The 14,877-nt window shown below is 58.2% G+C and overlaps 1 protein-coding gene, 1 long non-coding RNA gene and 3 other non-coding genes across 15 annotated transcripts in view; 4 read left to right on the top strand and 1 right to left on the bottom strand.

The window, feature by feature from the left end:
- The window catches only part of LOC119965163 (synapse-associated protein 1-like), a 37,986-nt gene extending 27,852 nt beyond the window's left edge, over window positions 1–10,134 (bottom strand). Inside the window, exon 1 of one of the 4 annotated variants that reach the window (XM_038795538.1) lies at window positions 9,705–10,134. In XM_038795538.1, coding sequence (XP_038651466.1) covers window positions 9,705–9,876 — 172 coding nt within the window. In that variant the 5' untranslated portion in view covers window positions 9,877–10,134. Of the gene's footprint in view, window positions 1–9,700 lie in introns of all 4 variants that reach the window. The other 3 variants (XM_038795547.1, XM_038795567.1, XM_038795575.1) reach the window with 3 other exon arrangements.
- A 131-nt stretch (window positions 10,135–10,265) lies between these two features.
- LOC119965225 overlaps window positions 10,266–14,877 on the top strand; it is a 29,980-nt gene continuing 25,368 nt past the window's right edge. For 3 of the 8 annotated variants that reach the window (XR_005460466.1, XR_005460464.1, XR_005460467.1), the window contains exons 1-3: window positions 10,266–10,572; window positions 10,956–11,020; window positions 14,394–14,452. This is a non-coding gene — a long non-coding RNA (uncharacterized LOC119965225). The remainder of the gene's footprint in view (window positions 10,573–10,955; window positions 11,021–14,393; window positions 14,453–14,877) is intronic. The other 5 variants (XR_005460475.1, XR_005460474.1, XR_005460470.1 and 2 more) reach the window with 2 other exon arrangements.
- Window positions 10,642–10,787, top strand: LOC119978727. The gene has a single exon (XR_005463557.1). It is a non-coding gene; the product is annotated as a small nucleolar RNA SNORA16B/SNORA16A family (small nucleolar RNA).
- LOC119978748 lies at window positions 14,152–14,287 on the top strand. The gene has a single exon (XR_005463561.1). It is a non-coding gene; the product is annotated as a small nucleolar RNA SNORA44 (small nucleolar RNA).
- On the top strand, window positions 14,744–14,816 carry LOC119978786. Its single transcript, XR_005463571.1, has one exon. It is a non-coding gene; the product is annotated as a small nucleolar RNA SNORD99 (small nucleolar RNA).

Here is a 14,877-nt window from a genome sequence, read left to right as displayed (position 1 = left end):
TGCCACCTCCCACACACATGGGCATTATTCCCCCCAAGTGAGGGCTCCCGTGCCCGCTCCGCCCCACTTTTCAGGCCTTCCCACGCCCCCTTTCAGGACTCCCAGCCTTCACCACCTCCAGAGGCCTTTTCATACCCACCTCTCTCCCCCACCCTTCTTGGTAATCATTCCTCCTTTCATTGGCATGGTCCTCCTCAGGCCTTGCCCCTGACAATTGGCATTGCCAGGAAGAGAGCCAGGTTACCACCCAACCCTGTCCCTGACCACTCAGCCCTAAGGTGCCTGGTCCACATTTGTGTGGACCAGTACTGAACGGCACCTGGCTGGGGTCTTCTTGGGGAGGCCAGTAGATGCCAGGAGAATGGAGCAGTGGAAAACGCCTTGCAATGTGAGCATAAAAATGAAGGTTAAGACTCCAGTACAGCACTGGGGAAGTACTGCACTGTTGGAGGCGCTGTCTCGCAAATGAGACATTAAACTGAGGCTCCATCTCTCTGCTCAGGTAGCACTGTTGCCTCACAGCGCCAGGGACCAGCGTTCGATTCCAGCCTTGACTGAGTGGAGTTTGTACGTTCTCCCCGTGTCTGCGAGGGTTTCATCCCACAGTCCAAAGATGTGCACGTTAAATTGTCCCCTAGTGTCCAAAAGGTTGAGTTGCTGGGATAGGGTGGGTGCTCTTTCCAAGGGTCGGTACAGACTTGATGGTTGCCTTCTGCATTGTAGGGATTCTATGATTCTAGGAAGGATGTGAAGGCCACGGAAAGCATGCAGAAGATTTACCAATATTGTTCCAGGGATGAAACACTTCGGTACATGGACTGTTTGGAGAAACTGGGGTTGTTCTCCTTGGAGAATAAAAGGGTGAGAGGGGATTTAATAGAAAATAATGAGGGGTCTAGACAACAAATTCAGAGAAACTGATCCCAACGTCAGGAGGGTCTAGAACCAGAGGGCACAGACATGGGGTGATTGGCAAAAGAACAACAGCATGAGAAAAAAAATGTTTCCATTGTGACGAATCGTTGTGATCTGGAATGATAATATGGTGGATGCAGGGTCAACTAGGGGATTTGGTAAGACACTTGAATGTGCAAGGCTACCAGGAGAGGAAAAGGGACTAGGTGAATTGTTTGTGCAGGGACCAGCATGGACACGAGGAGCTGAATGGCCTCCTCCTGTGTTGTAATCATTCTGGGTCTAGACACAACCCCCTTGCCTTTGCAAGACAAAATAAATCATAAGACAGAGGAGCAGAAGCAGGCCATTTGGCCCCTCGAGTCTGCTCCGCAACAGGTAGCTTTCTTTTAATAAAGTGTTTCTAAATTAAATTTCAGCTGCAGTGATGGGGTATTTGGTTTAAGAGGTCAGACCTGTTAAGAGATTAAATAAGCCACTGATGATGTTTATTAGTTTAATACATTGGTTTAAGTTTGACAAAGAATGTTACAAATGATTATATATATATATATTGGTTTTGTATGTAGAGTTTGTCTCTGATGTTTATGGCTGGGTTATGGGTATTATGTGTGCGTGCATGTGGGGGGTTGTTTATGTCTGCGTGTGTGTGGGTGGAGGGTTGTTGATGTAGGTTAAATAGGTAATGTAGGGCGGCACGGTAGCACAGTGGTTAGCACTGTTGCTTCACAGCGCCAGCGACCCGGGTTCGATTCTCACTTGGGTCACTGTCTGTGTGGAGTCTGCACGTTCTCCCTGTGTCTGCGTGGGTTTCCTCCTGGTGCTTCGGTTTCCTCCAACAAGTCTTGAAAGACGTGCTTGTTAGGTGAATTGGGCATTCTCAATTCTCCCTCTGTGTACCCGAATAGGCGCAGGTGTGTTGAGACAAGGGGCTTTTCACAGTAACTTCATTGCAGTGTTTAATGTAAGCCTACTTATGACAATAATAAAGGTCATTATTTATGTCTGCGTGTGCCTGGGGAGGGTGTTTACATGTGCCTGGGGAGGGTGTTTACATGTGCCTGGGGAGGCTGTTTACATGTGCCTGGGGAGGCTGTTTACATGTGCCTGGGGAGGCTGTTTACATGTGCCTGGGGAGGCTGTTTACATGTGCCTGGGGAGGCTGTTTACATGTGCCTGTGGAGGCTGTTTACATGTGCCTGGGGAGGCTGTTTACATGTGCCTGGGGAGGCTGTTTACATGTGCCTGGGGAGGCTGTTTACATGTGCCTGGGGAGGGTGTTTACATGTGCCTGGGGAGGCTGTTTACATGCGCCTGGGGAGGCTGTTTACATGCGCCTGGGGACGGTGTTTACATGTGCCTGGGGACGGTGTGCGTGGAGGAGAGTGGTGTTTATCTGTGAGTCTGCAGAGTGGAGGGGGGGGGGGATATTGTGTCTGCGGGGTTGGGGGAGGGACTGTTGTGCTTGCGGGGTGGGAGGGGGTCTTGTGTCTGCGGGGTGGGGGGTCTTGTGTCTGCGGGGTGGGGGGTCTTGTGTCTGCGGGGTGGGGGGGGGAGACTGTTGTGCTTGCGGGGGGGAAGGGGGTCTTGTGTCTGCGGGGTGGGGGGGGACTGTTGTGCTTGCGGGGTGGAAGGGGGTCTTGTGTCTGCGGGGTGGGGGGGTCGTGTCTGCGGGGTGGGGGGGGTCGTGCCTGCGGGGTGGGGGGGGGTCGTGCCTGCGGGGTGGGGGGGGGGTCGTGTCTGCGGGGTGGGGGGGGGGTCGTGTCTGCGGGGGGGGGGGGGGGGGAACGTGTCTGCGGGGGGGGGGGGGAACGTGTCTGCGGGGTGGGGGGGTCGTGTCTGCGGGGTGGGGGGGTCGTGTCTGCGGGGTGGGGGGGTCGTGTCTGCGGGTGGAAGGGGGTCTTGTGTCTGCGGGGTGGGGGGGTCGTGTCTGCGGGGTGGGGGGGGTCGTGCCTGCGGGTGGGGGGGGTCGTGCCTGCGGGGTGGGGGGGGGGTCGTGTCTGCGGGGTGGGGGGGGGGGTCGTGTCTGCGGGGTGGGGGGGGGAACGTGTCTGCGGGGTGGGGGGGGGAACGTGTCTGCGGGGTGGGGGGGTCGTGTCTGCGGGTGGGGGGGTCGTGTCTGCGGGGTGGGGGGTCGTGTCTGCGGGGTGGGGGGGTCGTGTCTGCGGGGTGGGGGGGGTCGGTTCTGCGGGGTGGGGGGGTCGTGTCTGCGGGGTGGGGGGTCGTGTCTGCGGGGTGGGGGGGTCGTGTCTGCGGGGTGGGGGGGTCGTGTCTGCGGGGGTGGGGGGGTCGTGTCTGCGGGGTGGGGGGGTCGTGTCTGCGGGGTGGGGGGGTCGTGCTGCGGGGTGGGGGGGTCGTGTCTGCGGCGTGGGGGGTCGTGTCTGCGGGGTGGGGGGTCGTGTCTGCGGGGTGGGGGGGTCGTGTCTGCGGGGTGGGGGGTCGTGTCTGCGGGGTGGGGGGGTCGTGTCTGCGGGGTGGGGGGGTCGTGTCTGCGGGGTGGGGGGGTCGTTCTGCGGGGTGGGGGGGTCGTGTCTGCGGGGTGGGGGGGTCGTGTCTGCGGGGTGGGGGGGTCGTGTACTGCGGGGTGGGTGGGTCGTGTCCTGCGGGGTGGGGGGGTCGGGTCTGCGGGGTGGGGGGGTCGTGTCTGCGGGGTGGGGGGTCGTGTATGCGGGTGGGGGGGTCGTTGTCTGCGGTGGTGGGGGGGTAGGTGTCTGCGGGGTGGGGGGTCGTGTCTGCGGGGTGGGGGGGTCGTCTGAGGGGTGGGTCGTTCTGCGGGGTGGGGGGTCGTGTCTGCGGGGGGGGGGGTCGTGTCTGCGGGGTGGGGGGGTCGTGTCTGCGGGGTGGGGGGGTCGTGTCTGCGGGGTGGGGGGGTCGTGTCTGCGGGGGGGGGGGGGGGCGTGTCTGCGGGGGGGGGGGGTCGTGTCTGCGGGGTGGGGGGGGGGGGTCGTGTCTGCGGGTGGGGGGGTCGTGTCTGCGGGTGGGGGTCGTGTCTGCGGGGTGGGGGGTCGTGTCTGCGGGTGGGGGGGTCGTGTCTGCGGTTGGGTGGGTGTGTATGCGGGGTGGGGGGGTCGTGTCTGCGGGGGGGGGGGTCGTGTTGCGGGGTGGGGGGGTCGTGTCTGCGGGGTGGGGGGGTCGTGTCTGCGGGGGGGGGGGGTCGTGTCTGCGGGGTGGGGGGGGGGGGTGTGTATGCGGGGTGGGGGGGTCGTGTCTGCGGGGTGGGGGGGTCAGTGTCTGCGGGGGTGGTGGGCGTGGTCTGCGGGGTGGGGGGGTCGTGTCTGCGGGGTTGGGGGGGGTCGTGTCTGCGGGGGTGGGGGGGTCGTGTCTGCGGGGTTGGGGGGGTCGTGTCTGCGGGGTGGGGGGTCGTGTCTGCGGGGTGGGGGGGTCGTGTCTGCGGGTGGGGGGGTCGTGTCATGCGGGGTGGGGGGGTCGTGTCTGGGGGTGGGGGGGTCGTGTCTGCGGGTGTGGGGGGGGGGGTCGTGTCTGCGGGGTGGGGGGGGGCGTGTCTGCGGGGGGGGGGGGGTCGTGTCTGCGGGGTGGGGGGGTCGTGTCTGCGGGGTGGGGGGGGTCGTGTCTGCGGGGTGGGGGTGGGTCGTCTGCGGGGTGGGGGGTCGTGTCTGCGGGGTGGGGGGGTCGGTCTGCGGGGTGGGGGGGGTCGTGTCTGCGGGGTGGGGGGGGTCGTGTCTGCGGGGTGGGGGGGTCGTGTCTGCGGGGGTGGGGGGGTCGTGTCTGCGGGGTGGGGGGGTCGGTCTGCGGGGTGGGGGGGTCGTGTCTGCGGGGTGGGGGGGTCGTGTCTGGGGTGGGGGGGTCGTGTCTGAGGGGGGGGGGGTCGTGTCTGGGGTGGGGGGGTAGTGTCTGCGGTGGGGGGGTCGTGTCTGCGGGGTGGGGGGGTCGTGTCTGCGGGTGGGGGGGTCGTGTTCTGCGGGGTGGGGGGTCGTGTCTGCGGGGTGGGGGGGTCGTGTCTGAGGGGTGGGGGGGTCGTGTCTGCGGGGTGGGGGGGTCGTGTCTGCGGGGTGGGGGGGTCGTGTCTGCGGGGTGGGGGGGTCGTGTCTGCGGGGTGGGGGGTCGTGTTCGGGGTGGGGGGGTCGTGTATGCGGGGTGGGGGGGTCGTTGGCGGGGTGGGGGGGTCGTGTCTGCGGGGTGGGGGGGTCGTGTCGCGGGGTGGGGGGGTCGTGTCTGCGGGGTGGGGGGTCGGTTGCGGGGGTGGGGGGGGTAGTGCCTGCGGGGGGGGGGGGTAGTGTCTGCGGGGTGGGGGGGGTCGTGTCTGCGGGGTGGGGGGTCGTGTCTGCGGGGTGGGGGGGTCGTGTCTGCGGGGTGGGGGGGGTCGTGTCTGCGGGGTGGGGGGGTCGTGTCTGCGGGGTGGGGGGGGTCGTGTCTGCGGGGTGGGGGGGTCGTGTCTGCGGGGTGGGGGGGTCGTGTCTGCGGGGTGGGGGGGTCGTGTCTGCGGGGTGGGGGGGTCGTGTCTGCGGGGTGGGGGGGTCGTGTCTGCGGGGTGGGGGGGTCGTTGTGTCTATGGGGTTGGGGGGGTGTTGTGTCTGCGGGGTGGGGGATATGTTGTCTCTGCGGGGATTGGATTAGGATTAGATGGAATTTGTTTATAGTCATGTGTGCCGAGTTACAGTGAAAAGTATTTTTCAGCGAGCAGCTCAACAGATCATTAAATACATGAAAATAAAAGGAAATAAAAGAAAATACATAGTAGGGCAACACAAGGTACACAATGTAACTAGATAACACCAGCATCGGGTGAATCATACAGGGGTGTATTGTTAATGAGGTCAGTGCATAAGAGGGTCGTTTAGGAGTCTGGTAACAGTGGGGAAGAAGCTGTTTTTGAGTCTGTTCGTGTGTGTTCTCAGACTCTTCTGCCCGATGGAAGAAGTTGGAAGAGTGAGTAAGCCGGGTGGCAGGGGTCTTTGATCATGCCCCGCGGGCCACGATGCACCCTGACCCCCAACACACAAAGTACTCCAGGGAGGTCTTGTCTCTGCCAGATGGGGTGGGGTGGGATGTCTCCGGGATGGGGTGGGGTGGGATGTCTCCGGGATGGGGGGGGGGATGTTGTGTTTGCGGGATGGGGGGGGGATGTTGTGTTTGCAGGCTGCGGGGGTGTTGGGTCTGCAGGGTGGGGGGGGGTTGTGTCTGCAGGGTGGGGGGGGGGTGTTGTGTCTGCAGGGTGGGGGGGGGTGTTGTGTCTGCAGGGTGGGGGGGGGGTGTTGTGTCTGCAGGGTGGGGGGGGTGTTGTGTCTGCAGGGTGGGGGGGGTGTTGTGTCTGCAGGGTGGGGGGCTGTTGTGTCTGCAGGGTGGGGGGCTGCGGTGTTGCGCCTGCGGGGGGCGGTGTTGCGCCTGCGGGGGGCGGTGTTGCGCCTGCGGGGGCGGTGTTGCGCCTGCGGGGGCGGTGTTGCGCCTGCGGTCTTGCGTCTGCAGGGGCGGTCTTGCGTCTGCAGGGGCGGTCTTGCGTCTGCAGGGGCGGGGTTGCGTCTGCAGGGGCGGTGTTGCGTCTGCAGGGGCGGTGTTGCGTCTGCAGGGGCGGTGTTGCGTCTGCAGGGGCGGTGTTGCGTCTGCAGGGGCGGTGTTGCGTCTGCAGGGGCGGTGTTGCGTCTGCAGGGGCGGTGTTGCGTCTGCAGGGGCGGTGTTGCGTCTGCAGGGGCGGTGTTGCGTCTGCAGGGGCGGTGTTGCGTCTGCAGGGGCGGTGTTGCGTCTGCAGGGGCGGTGTTGCGTCTGCAGGGGCGGTGTTGCGTCTGCAGGGGCGGTGTTGCGTCTGCAGGGGCGGTGTTGCGTCTGCAGGGGCGGTGTTGCGTCTGCAGGGGCGGTGTTGCGTCTGCAGGGGCGGTGTTGCGTCTGCAGGGGCGGTGTTGCGTCTGCAGGGGCGGTGTTGCGTCTGCAGGGGCGGGATGTTGCGTCTGCAGGGGCGGGATGTTGTGTCTGCGGGGTGGGCGGGATGTTGTGTCTGCGGGGTGGGTGGTGTGTTGTGTTTGCGGGGTGGGGGGGGATGTTGTGTCTGCGGGGTAGGGGGGATGTTGTGTCGACGGGGGCGGTGTTGTGTCTGCAGGGGCGGGACGTTGTGTCTGCGGGGGGGGGACATTGTGTCTGCGGGGGGGGGACATTGTGTCTGCGGGGGGGGGGACATTGTGTCTGCGGGGGGGGGGACATTGTGTCTGCGGGGGGGGGGACATTGTGTCTGCGGGGGGCGGTGTTGCGCCTGCGGGGGCGGTGTTGCGCCTGCGGGGGCGGTGTTGCGCCTGCGGGGGGCGGTGTTGCGCCTGCGGGGGCGGTGTTGCGCCTGCGGGGGCGGTGTTGCGCCTGCGGGGGCGGTGTTGCGCCTGCGGGGGCGGTCTTGCGTCTGCAGGGGCGGTCTTGCGTCTGCAGGGGCGGTCTTGCGTCTGCAGGGGCGGTCTTGCGTCTGCAGGGGCGGTCTTGCGTCTGCAGGGGCGGTGTTGCGTCTGCAGGGGCGGTGTTGCGTCTGCAGGGGCGGTGTTGCGTCTGCAGAGGCGGTGTTGCGTCTGCAGGGGCGGTGTTGCGTCTGCAGGGGCGGTGTTGCGTCTGCAGGGGCGGTGTTGCGTCTGCAGGGGCGGTGTTGCGTCTGCAGGGGCGGTGTTGCGTCTGCAGGGCGGTGTTGCGTCTGCAGGGGCGGTGTTGCGTCTGCAGGGGCGGTGTTGCGTCTGCAGGGGCGGTGTTGCGTCTGCAGGGGCGGTGTTGCGTCTGCAGGGGCGGGATGTTGTGTCTGCAGGGGCGGGATGTTGTGTCTGCGGGGTGGGCGGGATGTTGTGTCTGCGGGGTGGGTGGTGTGTTGTGTTTGCGGGGTGGGGGGGGATGTTGTGTCGACGGGGCGGTGTTGTGTCTGCAGGGGCGGGACGTTGTGTCTGCGGGGGGGGGGACATTGTGTCTGCGGGGGGGGACATTGTGTCTGCGGGGGGGGGACATTGTGTCTGCGGGGGGGGGCATTGTGTCTGCGGGGGGGGGACATTGTGTCTGCGGGGGGGGGACATTGTGTCTGCGGGGGGGGGACATTGTGTCTGCGGGGGGGGGGGACATTGTGTCTGCGGGGGGGGGGACATTGTGTCTGCGGGGGGGGGGACATTGTGTCTGCGGGGGGGGGACATTGTGTCTGCGGGGGGGGGACATTGTGTCTGCGGGGGGGGGGACATTGTGTCTGCGTGGGGGTGTTGTGCCTGCGTGGGGGTGTTGTGTCTGTGGGCTAGAGGGGTGGTGTGTCTGCTGTGTGGGCGGGGGTGTTCTGTCTGCGGGGTGGGGATGTGTTGTGTCTGCGGTGCGGGGTACAGGATGTTGTGCCTGCGGGGGGGGTATGTTGTGTCTGCGAGGTGGGTAGGGTGTTGTGTCTGCGGGTTGGAGGGTGGTGTGTCTGCGGGGTGGGGGGGTATGTTGTCTCTGCGGGGTGAGGGGATTGGATTTGGATTGGATGGATTTTGTTTATTGTCACGTGTATTGAGGTACAGTGACAAGTATATTTCTGTAAGCAGTTCAACAGATCATTAAAAAAAAAGAAAATAAAAGAAAATACACAGGAGGGCAACACAAGGCACACAATGTAACTAGATAACACCGGCATCGGGCGAAGCATACAGGGGTGTAGTGTTAATGAGGTCAGTCCATAAGAAGGTCGTTTAGGAGGTAACAGCGAGGAAGAAGCTGTTTTTGAGTCTGTTCATGCGTGTTCTCAGACTTCTGTATCTACTGCCCGATGGAAGTAGTTGGAAGAGTGAGTAAGCCGGGTGGGAGGGGTCTTTCATTATGCCACGTGGTGCACCCTGACCCCCACCCCGCAAAGTACTCCGGGGAAGTCTTGTGTCTGCGGGATGGGATGGGGTGGTGGGGGTGGGTGAGGCGGATGTCTGCAGGATGTGGGGGATGTTGTGTATGCGGGGTGGGGGGATGGTGTATTTGCGGGCTGGGGGAAGGGGGGGTGTTGTTTCTGCGGGGTGGGGAGGCATGATGTGTCTGCAGGGTGGGGGGGTGGTACGTGTCTGCGGGGTGGGGGGGTTGTGACGCGAGGGGGGGGGCCTATTGTGTCTGCGGGGTGGGGGGGGTTGAGACTGCGGGGTGGGGGGGGTTGAGACTGCGGGGTGGGGGGGGTTGAGACTGCGGGGTGGGGGGGGTTGAGACTGCGGGGTGGGGGGGTTGAGACTGCGGGGTGGGGGGGTTGAGACTGCGGGGTGGGGGGGTTGTGACTGCGGGGTGGGGGGGTTGTGACTGCGGGGTGGGGGGGTTGTGACTGCGGGGTGGGGGGGTTGTGACTGCGGGGTGGGGGGGGTGTGACTGCGGGGTGGGGGGGTTGTGACTGCGGGGGGGGGCCGATTGTGTATGCGGGGTGGGGGGATTGTGTCTGCGGGGTGGGGGGGATTGTGACTGCGGGGTGGGGGGGATTGTGACTGCGGGGTGGGGGGGTTGAGACTGCGGGGTGGGGGGGGTTGAGACTGCGGGGTGGGGGGGGTTGAGACTGCGGGGGGGGGGGGGTTGAGACTGCGGGGTGGGGGGGGGAGGTTGTGACTGCGAGGGGGGGGCCTGTTGTGTCTGCGGGGTGGGGGGGTTGAGAATGCAGAATGGGGGGTTTGTGACTGCGGGGTGGGGGGGTTGTTGTGTCTGCGGGGGGGGGGGTTGTTGTGTCTGCGGGGTGGGGGGGTTGTTGTGTCTGCGGGGGGGGGGGTGGTGTGTCTGCGGGGGGGGGGGTTGTTGTGTCTGCGGGGGGGGGGTTGTTGTGTCTGCGGGGGGGGGGGGGGGGGTTGTTGTGTCTGCGGGGGGGGGGGGGGTTGTTGTGTCTGTCACTCACTCACTTCCCATCCCTTTAGCCTGTTCCGGAACCGCTCCCGCTCCTTCGCTCACTCCCCCGTGCGGCGCCTCCAAATCCTCCACCCCGGGTGTCAGCAGCTGCCTCTCCTCGGAAGCAGCATGTTGGGCCTTGTTGCCCCCTCCCAGCCAGTCAGTGATGGAGAGCGCCCGGAACATGGCAGCTCGGGTGAAGCCTCAGGCTGTTGGTGAACTGTTAGCCTGCCCGGAATAGGGGCGGGGGGCGGGCGGCCCGCAGTGCACCTTGACCCGCCCACTCCGCAAAGCACTCTGGGACGAGTTGTCCATTGACAGACTCGGTGGCGGGGAAGGAACGGAGACGGCCAGCTGCCGATGAAGTTTGGAGAAGGAAGGAAGGTTCTGCTAACTTGTGGATTGCTTTTTTTTTTATAACTGCGTTTGATGCGAGGTTGAAAAGACGGATGGACTACTACATTTACCCCCATAATGCAGAGCGGCAGAACAAGGCGCAGGCGCAGTAGGACGATAGTGTCAGATGTTATCAAATGACCAATCGGCGTGAGGCGCTGCCAGCCTATAAAAGGCCGGCGCGCCGGCTATGCGGCCTCTCATTCCTGTCCGACGTCGTGTTGATGGGGTGGCTGCAAGATGCAATCGAGCACAATCCGTTATTTTATACTTCTACTAACGCCTTAAAATTGCCCTCAATGCTTTTCTCAGATGTTACTTGAGTCGTTTTTGTTCTCGATGTAGTTTGTTCGGGGCAATTACTCCCCCCCCCCCCCCCCCCCCAATTCATCCATCTAACGGGGTGGATATCCTGTTTTATGGACAACGCCCTGATCGAGTTTTAGACTCTGTTACCGGGAGAAGGATGTGCTACCGGTGGAGGATGTAAGTTATTCTCTGTGTTGTTTAGCCTTTAGTGATGTGGATGGCTTTCCTGTGGAGACCTTTCGAAAGGCAGGCCCTGATCGAAGCCACGTGGAGCTAATCCTGTAGCTCATGTGGTCAAAGCAGGCGCCCAGATTAAACTTTATTTCCATTGACGGTCGCTGCTCAGTTTTATTGATGTATCTGATTCAGCAACATATTCATGGAAAACAGTGTTAATACCTTTTTTAGATTTGAGTTAATAACACGTGTGCCGTGTTGGATGTTCTTACCGAATGCTATTTTGTTTGGTGCAAGATGTTGTATTTGTTTCAGATGTTCTTTTGTACCCACTGTTTCCCAGACATTTTTGACCGTGGTTCCTTAATTATCTTGTATTGCAGATGTATTGTTGCCAGACATTGACTCCTGTTTGACCGCCTGCTTTGAGCCGCATTAACTTTTCCAGGTAAAGTTTCAAAGATGCAAAAGTACTGTGAATATTATTAACTCGTGTCTTGTGCACCATAAATGACTTGCTGAATGAAAGTGCAGTAAGTGCTGGTGGTAACTTTTTTCTATTGCTAATCTATTTGTAACAATTAGCTCATGACTTGGAGGGGGACGTAAAATCGCACTTATTTCACTCCAAGAACAAAGAAATTACAGCACAGGAACAGGCCCTTTGATACGCCAAGTCTACGCCAATCCAGATCCTCTATCTAAAACTCGCCTATTTTCTAAGGACCTGTATCCCTCTGCTCCCTGCCCATGTATCTGTCTTGATAGATCTTAAATTATGCTATTGTGCCTGCCTCTACCACCTCTGCTGGCAGTGTTCTAGGCACCCACCATCCTCTAAAGAATTTTCCACACGTATCTCCCTTAAACATTTCCCCTCTCCTTGAACTCATGACACCTAGTAATTGAGTCCCCTGCTCTGGGGAAAAAAGCTTCTTGCTATCCACCCTGTGATTTTGTAGACCTCCATGAGGGTCCCCCCTTAACCTCTGTCTTTCTAATGAAAATAATCCTAATCTACTCGACCTCTCTTCATAGCTAGTGCCCTCCATACCAGGCAACATCCTGGTGAACCGCCTCTGCACCTTCTCCAAAGCATCCACATCTTTCTGGTAATGTGGCGACCAGAACTGGACGCAGTATTCCCATATAGTTCACTGTTGAATTGGATCTTCCAAAATGCATCACCTTGCATTTGCTTGGATTGAACTCCATCTGCCATTTCTCTGCCCAACTCTCCAATCTCTATATTCTGCTGTATTCTGACAGTCCCCTTCACTATCTGCTACTCCACCAATCTTAGTGTCATCTCCAAACTTGCTAATCAGACCACCTATACCACCCTCCAGATCATTTATGTATACCACAAACAACAGTGGTCCCAGCACGGATCCCTGTGGAACACCACTGGTCACAGTTCTCCATTTTGAGAAACTCACTTCCACTACTACTGTCTCCTGTTGCCCAGCCAGTTCTTTATCCATCTAGCTGGCACACCCTGGGCTCCGTGAGACTTCACTTTCTCCATCAGTCCACCATGGGGAACCTTATCAAATAACTTGCTGAAGTCCATGTATATGACATCTACAGCCCTTCCCTCATCAATCAACTTTGTCACTTCCTCAAAGAATTCTATTAAATTGATAAGATATGACCTTCCCTGCACAAAACCATGTTGCCTATCACTGATAATCCCATTTTCTTCCAAATGGGAATAGATGCTATCCCTCAGTATCTTCTCCAGCAGCTTCCCTGCCACTGACGTAATGCTCACCGGTCTAATTACCTCAATTCTCCGGTACCTCAACCTGTGTTCAAGGATGCTGCTAAGATATTTAAGGCCCCAGCTATTTCCCCTCTCACTTCCCTCAGTAACTTGGGATAGATCCCACCCAGACCTGGGGATTTATCCACCTTAATGCCTTTTAGAATACCCAACACATCCTCCCTCCTTGTGCTGACTTGACCTAGAGTAATCAAACATCTATCTCTAACCTCAACATCCATCATGTCCCTCTCCTCGGTGAATAGTGATACAAAGTACTTGTTAAGAATCTCACCCATTTTCTCTGACTCCACACACAAGTTTCCTCCTTTGTCCTTGAGTGGCTCAACTCTTTTTCTCTAGTTACCCCCTTGCTCCTTGTATATGAATAAAAGGCTTTGGGATTTTCTTTAACACTGTTAGCCAAAGATATTTCATGACCACTTTATTAGTCCTCTTGATTCCTCGTTTCAGATTGGTCCTACATTCCTGATATTCTTCCAAAGCTTTGTCTGTCTTCAGCTGCCTAGACTTCAATGTATGACTCTTAGCTGGTCTCTCAATTTCACCTGTCATCCATGGTTCCCTAATCTTGCCATTTCTATCACTCATTTTCACAGGGACTTGTCTGTCCTGCACTCTAATCGACCTCTCTTTAAAAGCCTCCCACGTATCAAATGTGGATTTACCTTCAAACAACTGCTCCCAGTTCACATTCCCCAGCTCCTGCCGAATCTTGGTATAGAACATCTCCCAATTTAGCACTCTTCCTTTAGGACCACTCTTGTCTTTGTCCATGAGTATTCTAAAACGTACGGAATTGTGATCACTATTCCCAAAGTAATCCCCGACTGAAAATTCAACCACCTGCCCAGGTTCATTCCCCAACACCAGGTCCAGAATGGCGGCTTCCTGAGTTGGACTATTTACATACTGCTCTAGAAACCCCTCCTGGATGCTCCTTGCAAATTCTGCTCCATCTAGACCTTTGACACTAAGTGTATCCCAGTCAATGTTGGGAAAATTAAAATCGATCAACACCACCCTGTTGCTCCTACATATTTCCATTATCTGTTTACATATTTGTACCTCTATCTCTTGCTTGCTGTTGGGAGGTCTAGTACAGCCCCAACATTGTTACTGCACCCTTCCTATTTCTAAGCTCTGCCCATATCGCCTCACTGCCCGGGTCCTCCATAGTGCCCTACTTTAGCACAGCTGCGATATCCTCTCTGACCAATAATGCAACTCCTCCACCCCTTTTACCTCCCTCTCTATTGTGCCTGAAGCATTGATATCCTGGGATATTTAGTTGCCAATCTTGCCCTTCCCTCAACCAAGTCTCAGTAATAGCAATAACCTCATACTCCCAGGTACTCCAAGCCCTAGGTTCATCTGCCTTACCTACTACACTTGCATTAAAACCAATGCACCTCAGACCACCAGTCCCTTTGTGTTCATCATCTGCTCTGTGTCTACTCTTTCCCTTGGTCAAGCTGACTTATAATCTAGTTCCTTACAGGCTTTAGTTACAACCTCCTTACTGTCCACTAACCTCTTCATTTGGTTCCCATCCCCCTGCCACATAGTTTAAATGATGTGGAGATGCCGGCGTTGGACTGGGGTGAGCACAGTAAGAAGTCTTACAACACCAGGTTAAAGTCCAACAGGTTTGTTTCAAACACGAGCTTTCGGAGCACGGCTCCTTCTTCAGGTGAATAGTTTAAACACTCCCCAACAGCATTTGCAAAAGCACTCCCAACAGCATTTGCAAAAGCACCCCCAAGGAGTGTAGGTCTGATGTAGCCATCTTGATGCATGGTAACCAAGAGCTGCAGCTTCACAGTTGGTAGTTGTGGATTCTCCAATAGCATGCAAGAGAAAATTGGAGAGACTTTGACAGCATTGGTCCTGTATTACCTCTGATTGTCACTCTACTCTCCTACATCTTCTGGCAGTGAATGTCAGAGTCTTTTGATTACTGAGTCTGACTGGATAAATGAGCATGTACTTTTTACATCTGTACATAAATTGACTGTTTTGTATTTCTTTGCAGAGCCCCTCAGATCAGCTGTTTCTGATGCTTTCCTGTTGTAGATGACTGGATGCCTGCAGGTAGGTTTAACTTGTGTGCTGGATCTGGGCTGGTGGTGATTTTTGCATTAAATTAAAGCACTGGGCACTCTGCTAATATTGGAATGTTAATTTCAGTGATAAGATGCTTGTTTTAGTGTTCATTTTTTCTGGCAAATTTGAACAAAATGCTAGTTAAATATCCTCCACCCTTTCCCATGAGATTTGTTCATCAAGCTTGTGGTCAGTGACGGAGGTATAGCATAATTAATCAACTACAGTCTCGTCTGGATTTGTTCTGTGGTGATCAGGAGTTGGTTAAGATATTACAATGCTGATCAATGATGATGATTCACATATTGTGGACTGTAGGATGATGCTTGCGGATATGGGACTGAGATCAGTGGTGTTGTGATGTAATTGGGTTTTTGAAAGTAGTTTGAGGCTATTTCATTGTGGGTTTTTTG

The sequence above is a fragment of the Scyliorhinus canicula genome, chromosome 1 (assembly GCF_902713615.1).
Source record: "Scyliorhinus canicula chromosome 1, sScyCan1.1, whole genome shotgun sequence".
Lineage (NCBI taxonomy): Eukaryota > Metazoa > Chordata > Chondrichthyes > Carcharhiniformes > Scyliorhinidae > Scyliorhinus > Scyliorhinus canicula.
This window is presented reverse-complemented; position numbering and strand designations above follow the sequence as displayed.